Below are 21,251 nucleotides of genomic sequence, written 5' to 3'. Positions count from 1 at the left end.
CTTTTTATGCGTCACTTAACGAGATCTCTAGTAGGCTGTATTTCAGCAGAGTGAGTTTATTTAACAATTGAGTTTATAAACAAGATGTTTATTTGACAGCTCAGCTTAGCCAACATTCTTAACATCCTCAGGACTTATTTTCTATGCAGTATCTGTGCCATACTACCCATTGTTATCAATTTTATATTCTTAACCTCACAAATTGTCAAAATCAGGAACAATTGTTTGAGAGTATCCACGTGAGTATATTCACTCACTTTGCTTGCTGTGAGGTAATTGGGAAAAGATCATGGTACAAATAAAAAGTGCAACCACGATCAAGAAATACACAAAGTGCATGTATTTGTTAAATGGAGCATTGAAACAGGGAAAATTGTGTGTCTGTGGTAAGCGGAACCGCAAAAACCAGCTTGTCTGATACAGGGATTGAGGTACTCTTAAGAAAAGTCTGAGATGATTCAAATCTACGGGAATGTCTGCCTGAGGATATGGGGAACTTTAACTGATGTGAATTATTTAGAAGTCATCAGTCCTCAGTCATGCACTACAGAAACATGGTCTGCAATACGTGATTTTGTCTTTCTGTGAAGAATTGCTGGTTGACCGTACAGTGAGGGGCTGTGGCGTACTCCATTCTTGTGCTGTTCTTTTGAGGTGTCTGTGCATGTAACATAGATGGAAAGAAGGAGCACAGCAGAAGGCTGTATATACTCAAACAACTTCCACTCAGCTGAGGCACTAGCAAATATGGATAATAAGGAAAAAAAACCAACCAAACAAACAAAAAAACCCCATTAAATAGATAGTATTGTGTGCTTACATGAAACATGTTACTGTGAAATTTTGTATCCTAATCTAAGTATTTTCAAGCCAATCTTGTACCTTAAGGAAGCATTCCTGACCCAGTTTTCCAAATGCAGCTCCATGTTAGATATATCTGAGCTAGGTGCCAGGTCCAAATTAATTGGTATGCCAGTGTCACAAGAGAGCAATGCAGAGGTGACAAGCTTCAATTGGGAAGGTGATACATGCAGGCTAGCTGAGAGCTGCGCTCAGGCCATTCGGCACGTTTCTGCATACCTCGCTGCGTTCATACAGCAGAGACATATAATCTGAGCTTAAGTACTCTTCCAGAATTACAGAAGTTGTCTCTGGCACAAAAGCAAATGTTATTGATAGGAGAAAGTCACCGTCACATCATTATCAGAGTTCAGAATTGCAGAATGGAAATGGTTGTGAATAAAAGGTAAAGAAAATGGCCTGAGAATCATGAGTGGCATTATTATCATCAGAGGTGGGAAGTGCTAACGGTACAACTGGAGGACTGACAATAATGATTCTTCCTGGAATAAGTACATTAAGGCTAAAAGGCAGTAGAATTCAATGTGACTAAGCAAAGCTGAAAAGAACAATGTAAAAGATGTTAAAAAAAAAAGGCATTTATGAATATTATGATATTAGTGATGTGAAAACGTCTGGCACAATTAAAAAAAAATAATAGAAGAACACTAGAGCAACTGGCAAAGACGAATAGATACTGCAGCTAATAGTGCCTCAACAGCTTCACGGTATCAGAGATACTGAATGGCAATAGGTATGACTTGCTGGATTTAAAAACTAGTGGAGAGTTTATGTCTGGATGTACAAAAATATCAGAGTTATTAAATAGCTACTTTGTTTCTGTCTTTTCAGAAGAAGAGGGTGGCGATCTGCTCAAGTCGGGCTTCAGTTTTCCAGGGACGCCAGAGGAGGAGCTAGGTACAGATACCATCTCACAGATACCTTGTACTGCTTGTACACGCAGAGGCTGGGTGCCGCTGGGGGGGTGAGGAGGCAGGAGGCTGCTCGGTGGCACAGCCTTTCTCCAGCCACAAAGCCCACACCAGGCATGGCACCAGGCAGTGTTCATGAGGGTGTCCAAAAACCTCTCAGTCCAACCCTTCTGGGAATTTCTCACCTGCTATATAAGGTTAGAGAATTGAAAGTAGAAAAACATCAGATTTGGGTAACATCCAGGCAACCAACAGTTCAAAAGAAGGTGTTCAAGGAAATTATCAACTTTCCTTCTTTTGTCTTTTTCTTTTTGTCTTATCCCTTAGAAAACATAATAATTGCAGAAAGAGTTTCCAATGTTACCTTTTAATTAGAAAAATTTTTATTAAAAAAAAAAAAAAAAAAAAAAAAAACACAGAAGGAAGAAGAAACCAGAAACTCATAGAGCCCATAAGTGAAATCTTGATACCTCTGTCTCACAAAGCTAGTAGTAAAATGTCCCACTGGCCTCAGTGTAGCCAGATTTATACCTTTGAGACTGTGCAAAATTGAGTGCCTGTTCCCGGAATTTCATATTCAGATTGTCACTGTTTTATATGAACTCCATCAAAATTCTGATTTATATGCAATTACTTTATGTGGTTATTTTTGGAAGACAAATATGGAAAGTGGTTTCTGTGTGTTTGCTAGTTAAGGCTCCCTTTATTCAAAGTGACTATACCTACATTTCAGAAGTTAGTATAACAGTAATTTTTCTCCTTTTATGCATATGTTCATGTTAAAACATTGCAACAGTTTATTTTGCGTTATTGGGATATTTTTGTGTTTGACAAGAATACTATAAACTCTAACCCTGACCTTATTGTTGCACATTGATAGGAAGATAAATCATGGTTGCCATATTAAGGAAAAAAAAACCCAACAGTTTGAACAAGGAGCATAAATTTGGGCAGGGCATGTTTAAATAATCTCTTAGAACAGGATTTTCTAAAGCAAGTTGTGTTAACACTCAGTTACACTCAAGTCAAGGAGTTCCATAAAGTTCAGTGTAAAATTATCTGTATTGGACTTGTTTGTCCAATTGATATTAAAAAAAAAAAAAAAAAAAAGAGAAAAAACGCTATGGGCTAAGTTCCAAAGATCAGACAGAAGCATGTGTTAAGGAAGAGACTGAAGAACTTTCAGTCAGTTTCTTCCTTAATTAAACTAGTGTAAGAGGGAAGACACAGTTAAACACTAGGAATCTCACAAGTGAATCCCATGGAGGAATCATAGACTGAGCACATGTCTCAGCCTTCTTGGACATTGGGGGGTTTCTTACCCTGCTGCCCCATTTCACAGCACACAGGAAGGAGTTCAGCTGCCCCGGAGAAGAATTCATCCGATCTAACATCTGGAAAGTAATTCAGATATGGACATCTAAACTGTAGATACCTGGACTTCCTTTAGAGTCAATGAAGAGTGATAGACTTTTCTAGGACATAGCAGATTTGGCCTACTTTAGAAGCTTAACTTAGGGTGAGATGAATCATGCCCTAGAAGTATGTCAAAATTGTTCTCCTTCCTATTTGGTTGAGAAATAACTGCAGAATTTCTGAAGCCAGAGTAAATGAAATATAAGTCACTACTATTAAACGTCAGGTGTCTACCAGAGTAAGGACCCTCATATGAAATAGGTAATCAAAGACTAAAACAGAGATATGCGCTAAACTGATCAATCATCCCTATCATCCCTGATTAGGAAGAAGATGGGGGGTTAGTCAACAGAAATGAGCAACAGGAAAGTGAAAAACAAGAATAAAATTGCAACCAGACTACAAAGAAACTAAGCTGCTTTCAAAAGCTTCAGCTATTTATGGCCAGAGGACTGAAAAAATAAATATGCTAAAAGCAAGGAAAGATCTGTCCTTGCTCCTAAATTTTGGGTCCCTATTGGAGTCCTCTGAAAGTAAGTACCAAAGATCCCTAGGTAATGAATGGAGAGAGGTGAATGGCTTTAATATTTTCAGAAGGAAATTGTGTCCTCCTGAGTTAGCTGCCAAAATAGGTGGACTGAATACCATCAGTAATGTAAAAACATATGGTGTCCCATTCTCCCTTAGAGAGAATACCTGTAAAACAAGAAGGAGCATACTATGGAAGATGGAAATTGGGAAGACTTTTATAAAAGTTTTGGGGTAGTCAGTTAGGTGTAGACAAGTTTTGTACTTACAGCTGTGCTAGGGATTAACACCTCTACAGACAGCTGGAACATATCTGTCTGTCTGTCCCCCAGTGTTGCGTTCCGTTACTTGAAGATTTGAGTTCAAATCCATGAAATAAACATAACATTGGTGCAAAAGCTACAAACTATTAGATCTTTCTCAGTCTCCACTTTTTTTTTTTTTTTTTTTTCTGCTGTTACAAGTGTATAAAGTTAAATATTCATTGGAGAAAAATCTGAATCTGGGTGGATACTCTAATCACTGAGCTATCGAAATGGTCTCTCTCTCTCTCTAACCCAATGACTATGTAATTATTTTGTATGAACAGCCTCAGTCTGAAGGACTGCTAGAGACATTCATTCCTGAAAAAAAAAGAAAAAAACACAGAAAGGACTTTCCTTGAGAAGTAAAATAATTGCCCCAAGTCAAGGAAGAGTAGAGATGGTATTCTTTAAGGTAGCTGTAAGTGCAGGGCCGTTCATTATTCTAGACTCTCGTACCTGCTCACGGTCCCAAGGAGCTTCAAGTTACAATCTCTCTGGTACTGAAAAATCTCTGGCTCCAGGCCCTTATTTGTAAAACGGGTTTAATATTTCCTAGTGAGGTTTCAGGGCTTTGCTGGGGATTAATTAATGTTTTCACACTATCCCACCAGAGCGAAAATGCTGAATAGTCACTAAATAATATTATTAATACAATGATCCACTGCCTTAATTGGGAATAGGTATCAAGGGATGGGACTGATCTCAACTCTTTTACATTATTGATTCTATAAAAGACCTCATTAGTTAAAACAGGCAGAAATGCAATGGATTCCTTCAAAAAAAAGCTTACCCAAGCATTCATAGTCTGTTCTGAAGAGCAATATTTCATAGCTTTTCCATTACCATTTATTTGTTAACAGAGTTCAGGGTGCTAAGTAATGTCACTGTTACAAGATTCAGACTCACACCAAAAATTCCTATTCTTTTCACTAGGAATATCTCAAATAAGCGACCTGATAAAGGTAGCAGGGCATGGTGGTAGGAGCAGGAGATCCAACATGTGTGATCTCAAGCAGCTCACTCTAAGTCTTATGGAAACTGGAGTTCTTCCAATTCCAAGCATTCTTCTAGCCAGTGGCTATGAAATCTGAACAACGTAATTTATTAGAAAATAAACATTTTATGAAACTACTCTTTTCTATGCAAAATGGAAACTTATCACAATCTTACTTACTTTAGGCATGTATACAGTAAAGCAACAATTTGCTCTGGTTGTCAAAAGCAAGTAGTGCAATCTCAACAAGACACATATGGAAAATGTGCCATGTTTAAACGGCATTCAAATAGTAAAAGAAACATGTCTACAGGAAAGATGGGTAGTACACGAAAGAGGGAAAAATAGATTATTGAAAAATTACCTTAACTCCTTTTTATAGGTAAGGAAAACATTTATTCTACACAAGTTTAACACTTCGCAGCTTCAAATGTTAAGCAAAGAAAGATAACTCGCACTAAAGGCTTTTTGTCTCAGTAAATTATTGTTTTCTCTTCAGGAAAGGATGTTGAGTTGAGGTTAAGAAAAAGGTTAAAACCTATAAACCAGGTTGCAGTTACTAATCATGCTCTTAACTTGCCCCAATTGAAAAGTAAAACTGTAAGGGAGTGTAAAGGAGTTTAAGGGCAGGTTACGAAAATGTATTTTTATTTCACAGTTGATGCAGTCGTGCTTTTGATTAATTGCTATGGTTCAAGTGTCAGACAGTAACTCATGGTTATTCAATCACTGTTGATTGCGTGATCGTGCCTTTATGACCTTATGTGTTGAAAGGAAGAAAGGATATAGCCATTCTTGAAAAAAAAAAATAAATAAAGGCCTGACTTTCCAGTCTGTCTGTCTTTCTACCTAATTACCCAGCCTTCCTCAGTGCAGTCAGTGTCTGAACACTTTGCACTTTTCATGGGGTTTAGCTTCATATAACAGGCACGACAGGAAATTTTCCCAAGGACAGGCAAGGGTTTGGCAGTGCGTGTTTGGCTCTCCTCTGTGCCACATCCATGCCTCGGTCCATCTTCACCCAGAGCATCCCAGGATGGTTAAACAGCTGTAGGCTTTGACTGGAGCTGGTGGAACTTCAGTCAGACACAGGGCTTGGCCGCACAGAATAAACTGCTTCAGTGACACCTGCAATTAGCAGGCACAGTGACAAATACTTTATTTTAAATTCTTAGATGGGCATTATCCCAGAGGCTGACTGTTTCCCTGCTTTCTTATACAAAGCCTCACAGATACAGAAGTTACTTTTATTCTTGTGCTATGGAGAACTGAGGCAGGGAGTCTACCAGAGATATCCTCAAAGGTTATCTTTAACCCAGTGAGGCAAGGTCAAGCCTCTCAGTGGCCACTGTCATCACTCCCCACGGCCTTATCCTGGACCATTCAAAAAATTCATGGCTGGACACAAAATCTTGACTGCAGATTTCCCCAGTTAATCCTCTAACCACAGGACTATCTTTCTTCCATATAATAAAAATAAGTAGACAGGTGGTTTGGTATGGAGATATAAAAGTCTTTTAAACTTACAAGAGGTTTTAAATATGAGGTGCCCTGATATGTTTCTCTGTCACCATCTTATTTGCTTATTGGGACTAGCTGAACAGATACTGCCAGAAAAAGGCCTTTTTTTTTTATTATTCCATTGTACCTCTAAATAATTCCACTTCAAATCCTTCCTTTTCCTGTACCCAGAAACTGTAGTGTAGAAGTTTACTGATGTGATGATCAAGACCACAGAAAATATTAATGAAATAACGGGGAATGTTTTTCAGAAAATAAATTTTTTCCTTTTAGTTATGCGTGAGAGCTTATTCTGTGAATTCCTTTCAGTCACAGAACAAAATCATATCATATGGCCTGAGGATCATATAAAAACATGCTAACTAGCCTGCATGTTATTTATAGGCTGTTGGCAACAAATGCTTACTAACAATCTGCAGACCAGAAGCTATTTGTAAAAATTAAACACCTCATAATGTCAGATAACTCTGCAAAAATCCCATTAGGCCCAAGGTCAATTCACAAACAAGAGAAGATATTTGTAAGGATGTAAGATTAATCAAATAGGTTATTTGTTATGAATTATTCATCCATTTCTACTACAGAATACAAAGGGGTTTACACATTCTTTACTTTGCCAAGAAGCAAATATTTTTTTGTTCTAAATGATTTCTGCATTCAGACAGGGCTGTCCAGCTGAGGAGGCTCCCAAGTTCAGTTGTAGAGGAAATGTTTTTTCCAAACTGGGAAGCTTTATCCCATTGTTAGACCACATCCAGACAACTAATTCCAGTGTCTGCACAGGAAAGAATGAAAGACCTTTCCAGGGAAAAGAGAGAAGAAGTGAGGAGACGGTGACACAGCCTGAGTTTCACACTTGGGATGTGGGATGTTAGCGAAGGAGGGACGTTTTTCTCTCCCTCATGCCTCACTGACCTCCGTAACACCTGGGTGCACAGTGGATCCAAAACATTTCCTTTCCCACAGAGCGTGCAATGGCTGCAACGGAGATGAGAGACTGACTCATCTGGCTGCTTCGCCGTGCCTGCCTTCTTCACTGAGTGCCTTCACTGTATTCTCTCCTTTCAAATGGATAAAATGTGCAGCCTTGTAAATGTATTCCCATGATGGGCAGCTTAAATGACGCTTCATTTGCCCAGAAAAAAGTTACCATGCTCTACCTCCATGTTCATTATAGGCTGCTTAGGTTCTGTCAAGGGTGGGATGGTTTGTATTGGCACAACCAGGGTGATGTGGGTACTTCCAGCATGGAGGTACGTGACCACACGGCTGTCTCTGATATAGGTCCCGAATTCAGTCTGTCTTCCTAAGGGGATTTGCAGTAGTGTAACTAGTGCAGCAGGACAAAGACCAGCAAATACTGCTAATACAGTCCAGGCTTTCACTGGTGAGTTCAGCTGTCACCTTTCATTGCAAATTTCTTGTGCAATTCTGTTTGTTTTTTCTGTCTTTTTGCAAAGTAATTTCTCTTCATAAATAATTGGACAGCAGCATATTAAGATGCCCTGACTCAAACTTGCCAAGGGTGCTTACACCACCACGTTGTCCCAGGAGCACAGTTCACAGTTTGACCCTTCACTGCCACAAGGAAAATCTGGGTGCTAATGGTTGTGGGAAAAGGCAATTAATATTTGCAATGTTTCTCACAGACCCAAACCAGAGCTCAGCCAGGCAGAAAAGAGACGGCACCCTGATTTGAAAAATTCCCAGTCTGAAGGTTACGGAAAGAGTTTTCTGCCTGTTACTATGGCAACAGGTTTAAAAGGGAACTTGTCACCAGGCTGCTGTTTCTTCCTGCACCCCATAGGAAAATCAGGATGAGACCTCCTCCATCTCAGTGGGTTGAGCTGAGTAGAAAAGTTCACAATACAATGACAAAGCAGCAAGAGGCAGTGCCAAGGGTGTACAGCTGAGCAGATAATGATGAAATCCAAAAAGTAAAAGAAATAATTGTTTTGGGTCAGACCAAGGCTGAAACTCTGAAATTTTTGGTGAATCAAAAGGCTGCAAAGAACTGGTGCTGAAGCAAACAGAAAATCAAGACATTTTCTTCAGTTCTGACAATTTAAAAGCTGTATTGAATGCTTTAAAAAAAAACTAAAGGGGCTTTTGAAATAGAAAGGTATTTTAAATTAAACAGTCATATGTTCTGTGGCAATAATCAATGCTTTTGAGAATTAATGCTTGGAATATTTCTTTCCCAGAAGAGCACTCTATAAAATAAGCAAAATCTTTAAAATATATCCATGTTTTAAAGTAATCATAGAAGGCAATTTAGAAGGAATGTATGATAAATATTTTGCTTGGATATAGAAACATTAGTTCTTGTGTCCCCTCAGTATTACAGAGGATGGTAAACTTCCTCCGTGATATATCATCATAAATAAAGGAAAAATTCAGAAGAGTTCCAGAAACACTAAGCAAAAAAAATTAATTCAAGGAAGAAGTTCATAAATATCAGCATTATTTCTTTTGTTTGATTTTCATTTAAGAATCCACTATAAGTATTTCTTATTAGAAGAGAAATCTTGAAGATTTGGTAGTTCCATTCAGCTGAATAGTTGGTCCAAGTGGTTTGGATCCTGGGGGTTAAATCTTGGCCCCGACGCTATCAATGGTAGTATTTCAGCAGAACCGGTTTCACCCTTCCATGTCACCGTCTTCCTGACTGGGGATGCTTCCAAGGCTTCTAACACATTTATTCCAGTCCAGCATGAATGGTACTTTCTGTAAAATACAGCCCTGTTTATTAGAGGTGATCCTCCTGAAGTGACACCAGGATTCATAGGTAAACTGACCAAGAACTTTTCTCAGCAAATGTTTAGAACTAACCCCGACCCCAGTGAAGTTAATGGGAGATTTATCATTACCGTCAGTGTGACAAGGACTTCCCATTTACTTCTATAGTTGTGTGTAGATTTCTGTGTATATCTTTGAGCTGTACTACCCAATTACTTTGCCTTTTTTTAATTGCTGAGAAAATGGTTGCAGTTTTAATGACACCAAGGGAAGCTGTCTCCTGTATTTGACTAGTAACTGCAACGAGCAAAATTTTCTCCTTTAAGAAAAGAAGTCCATAAAGCCAGGTGCAACAAGGTACAAAAGAAGTTGGGCTAGCTTTTCTGGTCTATATTAGGAAGCATTATAACCCATTTTCTTATAACTAATGGTTCAATGATATTCACGTAATGAAGCCCTGGTTGACTCCATACAGCTGTATTTCTTCAGAAGCAGCTTAGTTTAGGTCAATCTAATCCTGATACTTTAATATTTTTTTTCAAAAGCTTCACTGATCATACAGATTCTTTGAAAAAATGTTAGCCATAAAGCATTTTGTGGACTTACCTCTGTCACAGCACTGTTGAAAAGGTGAGTGGTAGCAATGTACTTCAAACTTGATAAGCACTGTGAAGGTCTGTGTGCTACATATCAATCAGTACTAGAACATCATACACTTCAAGCCAATGGAAATTAGTTTTGCACCATCCTGAGGACTCCCTGCATCCCTCCACTCCAAACCGTGGAGCTTCTTGCAAATCTCATATTGCCTCTAATGGATATCTGTCCTGTACTTTGTCATGGCATGGGTACAATATTGTGCCTCTCATCCTCCCCATACAGTCCAAGTGCCCATTCTTCCACCTATAAGATGTGGGATGTCATCATTCCTCAAATACTGTTTCTACATTTCTTCTTTTTCACAGGAGCCGGTGTTGTAACCCTGCTTTAACATGTCCCTGGTCACAGCTTTCCCCAGTGATCACAGTTCTCTTTGCTTTTCTTCCTCCCAGTATATTGTACTGCGTCCCCTGAAATTCAATACCTCCACCACCCACCCCGCCACCTCAAAGATCCCATTCTCGCTCATCAACAGTTATTCTCCACTGCTTTTAATATATACCCTTGCTTATTTATCTCAGCAATAAACCCCTTGGGATGTTGGATTGCCAATCTACTAATCTCTGTTTGAAAGATGGATGGAGAATTGTTGTGCTGAAGAGTATGATTGGGTGCCATCAAATATTTGTTCCACCTGCAGACATCTGCGTCAGTGCTCGAAACCGTGACTGTACTGAATCAGTGGCAGCACTCCAAGTGCTTCTTACTTCTCCCTTTGGGTTTTCTGACTTGACTCCAAATTGATATGTTCTGGTCACTGATGCTGTTTTAGGAATAGAATTTGCATGTCCATTTTTATCTAACACGGGAGTTATAAAAAACATCTTGCCCTTGGTCATTATTCGTCACGTGGTTCAACTGAATTAGCTTGGGCTGTCAAATCATTTTCCATGTTTTAGCATTAGACATGTGCCTCAGATCACCTAAATTTATATACTTATGATGTAGTTTTCTGCATCGGAACTTGTCATCCACCGTTTCCACTGTAGTCAGCAGAGATAAATAAGCAGACGAAGGGTGGTATTCATCTGACATATTTTAGATATGTACTCCAGGCTGAGGTGAATCATGCCAGTTTCTCATACTCCAAAATAAAAACAAATCCAGACAGCACATTTGTAACAATCTTTGGCCCTTGTTACTCTTGAAATCATATCTATATATTGGTTGGAAGAGTCCTGTTTACATAGGATGGAACTATGACAGCAACAGTTTGACTGCATGGACTGATCACGTCCTCCAGCTCTGTTTAGTCTACTAGCATGAACACAGCCATATGTGTCCACCACAGGGACCGCTCAGGATCCTCAGTAGAGAGGTATTTCATTTTCAGGCTTGTCAGAACAAGACAGGAATAGGCAGCCAATGGCTAGTGATCGCTTGATGGCCCTGGGCATGTTCGTGTTTGGTGTTAGATCCTCAGAACTGCCTACTTCTCTCCTTTGACTGTTCAGGGAGGCTGGGTGCCTAAAGTACCTTGTTGCAATAGTCCTGAGAGAGTCGATATTACTTATTTTTGAGGGGATGCTACCACTCAAAGTTCAATATTTCAAGTAAGCAGCCTGAGCTGTTGGGTAGGAATTCACAGATGGGTGAATGCACTGTATGCAGTGCAAATGCAAGTCAGTGTAACGGAAAATACAAGTCATCTTCTAAAGCTGGAGGTTGAAGTCAGGTAGTCACCCAATCTTTGCAGTTTTATGTAAATTTTATACAAGGTGATGTGCTACATAAATAGGTTGGAAATCTCATGAGACTGGAACAGCAGCTTAAGGCATTTCCAGAATTTCTTCCTTACACTTGGCAGGTTATTCCCTCTTCTCAATCCCTGCAAATACTAATTTTCAAGGTTAGAATAAAACAGAGAAAAATACTATAACAAGTTAATGAGGAAAGAGCGCTCATCTAATGCTACTTACTGCAGTCCTTGGGCAGACAAATCTCCAGCTAAAGCCTTTTATTTATTCATTTTAATAGTTAATATTTACTTATTTGATTAATATACTTGTTTTTACACTATGTAATATTGGTATTAGTTATAGGTTAAGATATGAGTACATTTTTTTTCATAATACATTGCAGCACTAATTGAACAGAGTGAAACAGCACAATGCAGCAGTCTGGTTTTCTATACCACATCTTTTTGACAGCGAGATTAGGTATCTGTTTTCAGCAATGCATTTTACTGGTTACACTATACAAAAGAGCTGTTTATTCTCCAATGAAAAGAGCGCAAGTGTTTCAGATGGGTAAGCAGTTTACCAAGGGGCTTATAAGGTTAAAGCAATTTAAATTAATTTCTCAATAGAAAAAGAAGTAGTTTGCAATAAATAAATAAATAAATAAAAGCAAAAATCAGGCGCCCTTTAGTAGTTCCAGGAATTATTATTATGCTCCAAAAGCTTCCATTCAATACGTAACACACAAAAAGATTTGAACAAAAAGATTTGTGGAGAACTGCACTTCTTTTGAATGTCAGAGAGGTTTCCACTGTTTTTACATTGATTCTCTCTAGCAAAGCGCAGTGTTCCAGGAACTCTAGAGATGCATTGCCCTTATTTTTCATTGCTTAGAGTTTTTTAGCCCTTTTGCCGAAGAACATTAATATTAATTCTAATTCATTATTTCAAAAAAATATTGTTGGTTCTTGAACCTCTCTTTCTTCCCTTAATACTGACTGGCACAAGGAAGAAGCTTGAATGCTCTAAAAATTGTGACCAGTCCCTGAAGACAGGCAGACTAACATCTGCTTGGAATAGGAGCAACTCTTTTAGCATCAGAAAGTCCAGAAGGAAAAAACAGGAAAAGAGCAGAAAAGGACATGGCATAACAGGTAAAGAGTTGAAATGGATAGGAGGGGATGCAGAAATCCTTCCATCTGTCAAGGTTAAAGGTTGACTTATATCTGTACAGTAGTCTCTTAAAAGAAGAGCATCAAGGGGTTTTGGGGATTTTGGAATTACTGGATTCTTTCTGAAATAACAGCCTATGTCTTGGTGTAGGTGCCTCCTGCAGTCTTTATGTATTATCTGACTATCCATTGAAGTCAATGGAAAGACTCCATTTTGCTCTGATGAAACTTTAAAAAAATGCCATTCCTGTGCTCACATATAATATATTTTTTTTCTCTGTTCCTGTTCCTCTATCTGTTTTGGGTTCCATTTATTTGTTTTTCTGTCTCCCTTCAGTTTCTTGCTTCTGATGGTGTCACTTTCTTTAAGGGACTAGACATTAGTATCCTCAATTGCTTTTATATTTTTAGTGTGATTACCCTAAGACAAAATAAAAATAAAAGCTTATCTTTTATTCTAGATACCATTATTTTCAAGAAATAGACTAAAATTACAGTCCAATCTGTCATTATTGCATAAATCTGGCATTAATTTGTTATACCAAAATCTTAAAATTCTTTTTCAAGGACTGAGAAAAACACATTAATAATGTAACTTTACAAAATTTTTATGAATCAGCTGAGCTGTGGACATTGACCACAGACACACTTCTAACCCCTTGCAAATGCTAGAAAAGCACGTTAACTTAATTGAGTTTTAAGCTAGCACATTTTTCTTTGGGTTTCTGGCAGGCTAAGAGCTAGCACATGGTCAATTACGCTGGTCTGGTATCACAGGGTAATTCATTAAGCCAAAGCTCGACTGTTTCTTCAAGCCCTGAAACAGGACTCCTGAGCAAAGTTGACTGAATAGTACAAAGCACAGATGACTTGATACATTTATATATTATAAAGCAAAATTTTGAAGATTTTCAGATGATTTGTAAGAAGAAGTAATGGAGCCTAGAACACAGAACAGGTTTGATGTCCCAAGCAAAGCCCAAACCTAATTGGAGTGATAAATTTAGATTATGCACATGTAAGTAATTTGGGACTTTATCTACTATCAGTTACTCTCTATGGCAGATTTAAGAGGTGAAAATTTGGAAAATGCTGCCTTCTTAATTCAGTTTTTAATTATTTTGATTACGCGTATTAAATGCCTATGGTAGTTTGTAACTACTGTGTTTCAAACAAACAAAAAAAAAAATCAGAAATTCCATGAGGCACATAAAATGCTATAAGGCTGTGAAAGCAACATATGGAAAATTGCATTTTTCTACAGTTGCACTGAGCTAGGATCATAGGGAGTCATGAGGGATGGAAAAACTGTTGTTAGATTATCCGTTGCTGTGCAATCATATCATGCTGTCTCATATACCTAGGGATGTAACGGGATAAAAATGTTTGAAGTGTTCTGGGCCATGTTTGATGCTGCATGAGGCCTAAAGAAATCACCAGGCATTAGCAGTTCTGTGCTAGGGAACTTGTTTAAATGGGCATTGTATTCCTGGCTAACTCTTTCTTTCCTTCTGGATCTCTGCCATGCCTTTCCATTTGTTGGCAGTTTTTTTTTTTTAAATGCATCACAGTGATTCAGTAATGTAGTGCAAGAGTTACCTTCATTCATAGGTGTGCAAGATTGCAACGAAAAGGCTCAGGTTTGACTCTCATCGTGCTGTCAGTTTGACTGAAGAGCCTCTTTCCACCTCTCTCTGGCACACACCACTGTGAAAATGAAAATCAGCAAATCCACAAGCACTTTGGAAAATGTGGCCTGTATTCCAGTTTCCTTTTCTGTAAAAGGAGAATGGTGCCTTCCACATCTCATGGGATTGTAGGAACTAACACAGTAATCTCTGTCAGGTTCTTTAGGAAACCTTTATGGGAAGCACAGTCTAAGTTCAACACATGGACCATTATTGTTCCCCTGATAATGTCTGGTAATATACTGGGTTAAGTACCATTAATTACAGTGCTACTTATGTGGCTGAATCCCAATGCACTGTTACAATTTACTACCTTGTCTATATATAGCTCTACTTTTAATTGGATAATCAAAATCATGTTATTTCAGAGAAACAGTTATATTTCCTTTTTGTAACTACATTTATGCAGGGTATTATAACCTAAATAGTACAACAGACTGAGTAATGAACAGTAATAAGTTATTATTTTAATCTGAAACTAGCCAAGAATTAAGTAAAAGAAACTAGTATAAAAACAAAATAGAATCAGAAAAGGATATATGCACACACACATCCGTTTCACACCATGATAAAGTCTGGAGGTGAAATTTGGACCCTTGAATCCATCTTTGACTTTAGTGTGGTAGAATTGCACCTAAAATGAAGAATAATTTATTGTTTATTAGTTTAATGCTACATTCATTTTAAAAGATTATGTGAAGCTCTGTTCAAATTATGATCTAATAAAATTATGTAAACATCTTCCACTATAGGAAATTCAGAGCATTTAGGTTGTGAGATTGCTGATGCTACAGACTTGCAACAAATTGCATTCTGAACTGAAGGTATCACAACGTAACACTTGTTAATTGAATGAAATTAAAGCGATATGGGTATTGGTTTGTTTCATGACCATATGCAGGCATTGAGTTTTCAGCAGCAGTGGGAGCATGATTTAGGAGAGTTTTGACATATGTTTAGAAACCCCTCAAAGTTGGCTGCTGTGTTATCTCTAGAGGCTGGTCTCCAGTGTCCGGTTATGCTGTTGTACGTAATGAGTACATATTCTCTGGCTCCCATTCTGCTGGAGGCCTTCAACTTCCTTGTATCGGGCACCTGCACAAGATTATTTAGATCCTTTAGAGCAAATATGCAGAAAGACTGTGCTAAGTGGGTTGTATAAACACTTATGCATCTGTCTGATCCTCTGAACAATTGTCTCACACCCTGCATCTTTGTCCGCTTTTGAAATGTTGCTTAAATAAGCTGAAATTGAAGAGGGAAAGTGAATGCAAAAATCAAATTGAAGCATTTCTGTTTTGTTCTGTTTTTTTTTTTTTTAATTTTCTGTTTGGAGCATTTGACAGCTGCAAGAAATTGCATGAGAGAAAAAAATCAAAGGCTTGAGTATCAAAATCTTTACTTACAAGTTATTCTTATTTAGTAATCATGCTTATTTAATAACCACAACTTGAAGCACATGATCCACAGGAACAAATAATTGAGTATATAAAAACCTGTAGCTTGAACCTAGAGATATTTGCTTTATCAGGAATAACAGAGAGTCAGTAAATAAATATTTTGTAATTTGGACATAAAAAGGAAAAAAACCCCTACCTAATAGAGAAGACTGTATATATAGGGGAATAGAGATGATGCTTCTGGACTAAGGATAACAGATGTTTGAAATGTATGAAATGCTTATTCATGAACTGTTTAGTGATATAAAAATTAAGCTTAATTTCAGTATGTTCATATTCTTTTTCTCCTTGCTGTTTATTATTTATGTTTATGAACCGTGAACTTGTTATCCTGAAGCTGCAATTTATTTAAGAAAATGAAGTTTAGTTTGATACAAAAATGACTCCATGGAGAAACGATACATTTATGTTAAGATATCCAACTAAGAAACCTCAGAAATAGACAGTAGACCCATGTAACTTAAATGACTTAAATGACAGATTGATGTATGAATTCCAAATATCAAATAATAAACTGAATACTTGGATGTATCCATTAAGTCTATTTGAGTAATTTTTCTTAACAAATAGCTTCATAAAGTTTAGAACTGCTAGCAGACAATTTTGCCAACAGGAAGGAGGCTGCATTCACCCCATAAATTGCTGACAGTGAGCAATTTTAACCAGTTTAAAACGGTGAATGAAATTCCATGAGTGGTGAGACTTTCCATCAAGCCCATAGAGAAAAAATGTTCAGTTTTGCAATATACTTGGATTTTGCAAGTTAATCTTTTAATCAGACACATAACATAGGTTTTCTGTGTTCTCCTGACAGACCAGCAGTACTCATGGTCGCCTTCTCAGCACTTCAATGAAGAAAGATACTCTCCTGCTCCGAGGAATATGAAAGGATTATCTGGTAGTCGCAACCAACCACAGTTATGTTCAGCTCATACTTGTGGCTTAGCATCCCCTGAAGATTGTGAACACACCCACGACCATATTCACCATGGGCAGGAGCCAAGGCAATCGTATCTTCTCAGCCCCACGGAGAGTTGCCCGATGGACCACCATCGTTGCTCGCCACGCAGCTCCATTCATTCTGAATGCATGATGATGCCCATGGTAATGGGCGATCACATGTCAAGTAGCACTTTCCCCAGAATGCACTACAGCTCACATTACGACTCAAGAGACGACTGCACCATGTCTCACGGTAACCCTAAGATTAACCGTATTCCTGCAAATCTTTTGGACCAATTTGAGAAACAGCTTCCTCTTCACCGGGATGGGTTTCACACTTTACAGTACCAGAGGACCTCAACAGCTGCGGAACAACGCAGTGAGAGCCCAGGAAGAATACGCCATCTCGTTCATTCAGTCCAGAAACTTTTTACTAAATCTCATTCTCTGGAAGGATCATCCAAGGGCAACGTTAATGGAACAAAGGGAGACAGTCGAGGGGACGACCATCATCACGGGCACCATTCCAAGCATAGCAAAAGGAGTAAAAGTAAGGAGCGAAAACCAGAAAGCAAGCATAAATCTGGAATGAGCAGCTGGTGGAGCTCTGATGATAATTTGGACAGCGATAGCACTTACCGAACCCCTAGTGTGGTAAATAGGCACCATACAGATCATATATCCCATTGCTACCCTGAGGCGCTCCAGGGGCATTTTGGGGATCTCTCATTGAAGACTTCCAAAAGTAACAATGACGTGAAATGTTCGGCTTGTGAAGGGCTAGCAATGACCCCTGATGGTAAATATATGAAAAGGAGTTCTTGGTCCACGCTTACAGTAAGTCAGGCTAAAGAAGCTTATCGCAAATCATCATTGAACTTAGATAAGCCTCTGGTTCATCAGGAAATCAAACCTTCCTTGAGGCCGTGCCATTACCTTCAGGTAAGAGGAAGATTTTCTTAATATTTTTAATGAAAAAAGCATCACTGTTTATGCCATTAAGTCATTGTGAAAACACAATCTGTGTATCTCTTTTAAAGAATATCTGTACAGCTCACCTAATGCAGATATTCCATGAAAGTGAGAAAGCTCTAGCTTTTGTCTTGGTTTATAGAGCATAGATTAAAAACTAAATAAAACTGGTGTGATATAAATTAGTTTAAGGTCAATGGATGTGTTTTCATCTTTGGAGTTCACACTGAACATCTCAATAAAATCCATACATCAGACTAAAAAAGGGGCTCTTCTTCCAGAAGTCCATCAAATACATTTGTAAATGAGTAATTTTAAAAATAGACTGTGTAAATTTCTGTTGTTGTGTTATTTTATTCTTTTTCTCCAGGTTGTTCTGAGTAACAGGAGAATAGATTTACTGGTGTACTCAATTGCTTTGTCATGATGATGATTACTCACACACTTCCTTTTTGTGACTAGGTCACCCAAAATCATAATGAACTGAACCTCCTGAGACCATACTATAAGCTATCCTTCTTAAAAGTTATATGGATACCTCAGGGAGAGAACTATTTCAGGCCTTGTACTCAGGCTGTTCATGGTGGTGTTCTGCACACTCATTTTCTTTAGCAGCAGCCAAGTTCCCACCTTCTCCTACATTTAAACTTTTATACCGCTGCTTGCTGACATTTGCCACCCCAAAGTCATGCTAGTGTAGCCATTTATGGTGCTGCATGATGATCTGGATGTTAAAGTGAGATGGGTTTAAAAATTAGCTTCCGAAATATTGGTTTAGACATTGACATCATTTGCATGGCCTTGGTCCAGCACAGGCCCATGAGAAGTGTCATTAGCACATCAGGGTGTACAGAGAACTGCAGCGGGAGTACAGCAGAAAGGAGGGAGTGGTTGGGAAGATAACTTCTTCAGCTAACTTTGTCACTGGAAAAACCGTAGTATGCAAATACTCCCTGAGGTACTTTTACCAAGTAGAGCCTGCAAAGACCTCATTGTTCTGAGCATCCTTCTCTTTTATTTCTTTTTAAGGAACTTCTCTTTCTCCAGAACTTAACTGATTCTCACATTAACATGGGCAAATCTCCACATACATGCATTTAGAGATTTTCAGTTCCTGTGGACTCTGCAGAAGCCAACACAGACTAGCAACAGTTGTACTTCTGTGCAGAGCTCTCTCCCCTCTGAGCAATAAGGGACCAATAGTAATGACTATTGAAGAGCCAGACTTTTTCAAATGCAGATGCAGACATCCAGGATCAATCTTCCCTACTGAAACAGGGAAAGTTCCTCACTGCAGAGAAAGGAAAATAACAAAATTGCAACCCTCATAGCATTACCATGCAAATTGATTCCGATTTAAACTGACAGCTGTGATATTTCATCATATCCAAGTACAGTTCTCATGTATGTAAAACAGTCTGCACTTCCCTGGAAGCTTTTAATCTAACTCAACAAGCCAGAACTGGAAACGTGTCCTGTGCAGAGACTTCCATTTGTTTCTGTGTTATAAAACCACGTGTGCAGCTCCGACATTACAGGGAAGTTTAGGTATGCCTAGCTTTTTCCTTACCGCAACGTACTCCTAATTCTACACAGGCAGCTCTCGTTCCTCTACACCTCTGCATCTCTGCTTTCCTTCTCATCATGATTCATTGTTTCTTCTCCCTGCCCCTTTACATCTCATTTTTCTTTGCAGAAGCCTTCTCCTTACTCCCAACTTATATCAGCATCCTCAAGTGAATGTGAAACACTCAGTTCACAAACTAACTTTGTTATCACTAAGCTTTAGATCAAGCCCAGCAGCAAGCCTAGGAAGCAGGAAAGAACAGGTTTTGCAGTCGTTATTTTATGCTTTTTGTGAATTTGGGATGACTACAGAAAGGAATTCTCATCCAGTAATTAGGAAGGTTCATTCACTGGTAGGTTCATCCAGCTTAAAGAGAGGTGAATTTGAATTTTTGCTGCACGAGACTTTCTCGGAGATCTTTGTTTTTAAGCCCATTTAAAGATGGGATAGGAGCCATTGCCTATTCACAGGGATCCTATAATAATGTCATAACTAAATGCTTAGTTTTTAAACTTCTACTTTGAGGGACGCTGTGCCATCACTGTAATAATTAAGAGCAAAGATGTAAGTCCCATTACTAGTTCTGCCATGACCTTTCTGTCTGACCCAGGAAGTGTAATTCATTAAATCACTGCACACTTCAATTATTCTATCTGCAAAACTGAGGAAGGATATTTAACTTTTCTTATGGCAGTGTAAGAAGCATCACTAAATAATACTTGGATAAAAATAATCATTAGGTTCAGAAACTGAGAAAGGCAGAAAAACATGTCAGGATCGCTAGCCAGGAGAGTTTGCTGCCTTGCTCCAGAATATCTGGAAATGAGAATTCAAGGGATTATGAAGCTGATTATGCAGCAGCAGATTTCCCTGTGGTGCACAAGTGAACAGATTAGCGAAAAACCCCAGGCCCTTCACAGGATCTCTGTGTTTATAGCATTAAAGCACATAAGATTAAAAGACATTTCTCCTGAGTGATGTCAGCTATATATTTTTAAATTCTTTTTAAAGCAAAGCTGTGAAATTGTATTCCTTCAGCAGTCTTCTGTATGAATACATAAACATACCCCAGAATAATAAAAATTAATTTTCTATGTTTATATTTTAATATTATGAATTTTATATATATATTTGGCTTTTACTCTGCTACCTACTTAAATGAGGATCCACTGTACCCATCACTTTTCTATCTACTAATCTCCGTGTTATTTTTTCTTTCGACACTCATATAAAATATTGTTACTTCTGTTTTCCACTGAAGAGTTTTGATATACAGAGTCCCAAAATAGAAGACCACGGCAGTGTCTTAGGCCTGTGCTTGAGACCATGTTTTCTGTGTTGTGTTTCTGGGCTTCCATTTTGTCTTCCACAGTAATTACCGAGCTGCTTTTTCCTTAAGACTGAAACTCTGAAGAGTGAACAAAGGAAATTTCTTTCTAAGAAGCAAGCTTCTATCAAATTCACAGATGGCTGGAAACAGGAAATGAGAAAAGAGGTTTTGAAGGCATCTGCACATTATGAGCTTAAGTCACGTCCTAGGGTTGAAAGGAGGTGTTTCTTTAACCTGGTGAATCTCCGAGCTTAGACTCTGGCTCCTTTCTTAGGGTTTCACATTCCCTGCTCCTCCACAGGCAGTCTTTGCAGCTGGGGGTCTCCTTGCATGGGCTGTGCTGTTGTGAGCTAAAGGTGATTCGATCAATATGCCTTGTTCCAGCATGAGTGGTCATCTAGTCCTAAAGCGGACAACTTCAGAGAACTAAATTAGTAGAAATAAAGCTGTATAAAACAATGATTATTTTTCTCATCTAAAGCTCGGATTGGATTTACGTCATTCCT

General features: G+C 38.4%; 1 protein-coding gene across 1 annotated transcript in view; it reads left to right on the top strand.

The window, feature by feature from the left end:
• Window positions 1–1,697: 1,697 nt before the first annotated feature.
• DLGAP2 (discs, large (Drosophila) homolog-associated protein 2) overlaps window positions 1,698–21,251 on the top strand; it is a 101,946-nt gene continuing 82,392 nt past the window's right edge. The window contains exons 1-2 of the mRNA XM_009880529.1: window positions 1,698–1,758; window positions 16,749–17,818. Of these exons, the coding sequence (XP_009878831.1) occupies window positions 16,817–17,818 (1,002 nt within the window). The 5' untranslated portion in view covers window positions 1,698–1,758; window positions 16,749–16,816. The remainder of the gene's footprint in view (window positions 1,759–16,748; window positions 17,819–21,251) is intronic.

The sequence above is a fragment of the Charadrius vociferus genome, unplaced genomic scaffold (genome assembly GCF_000708025.1).
Source record: "Charadrius vociferus isolate BGI_N301 unplaced genomic scaffold, ASM70802v2 scaffold123, whole genome shotgun sequence".
Taxonomy (NCBI): Eukaryota; Metazoa; Chordata; class Aves; order Charadriiformes; family Charadriidae; genus Charadrius; species Charadrius vociferus.
The sequence above is the reverse complement of the archived record's forward strand: the minus strand, read 5'-3'. Positions and strand labels throughout refer to the sequence as shown.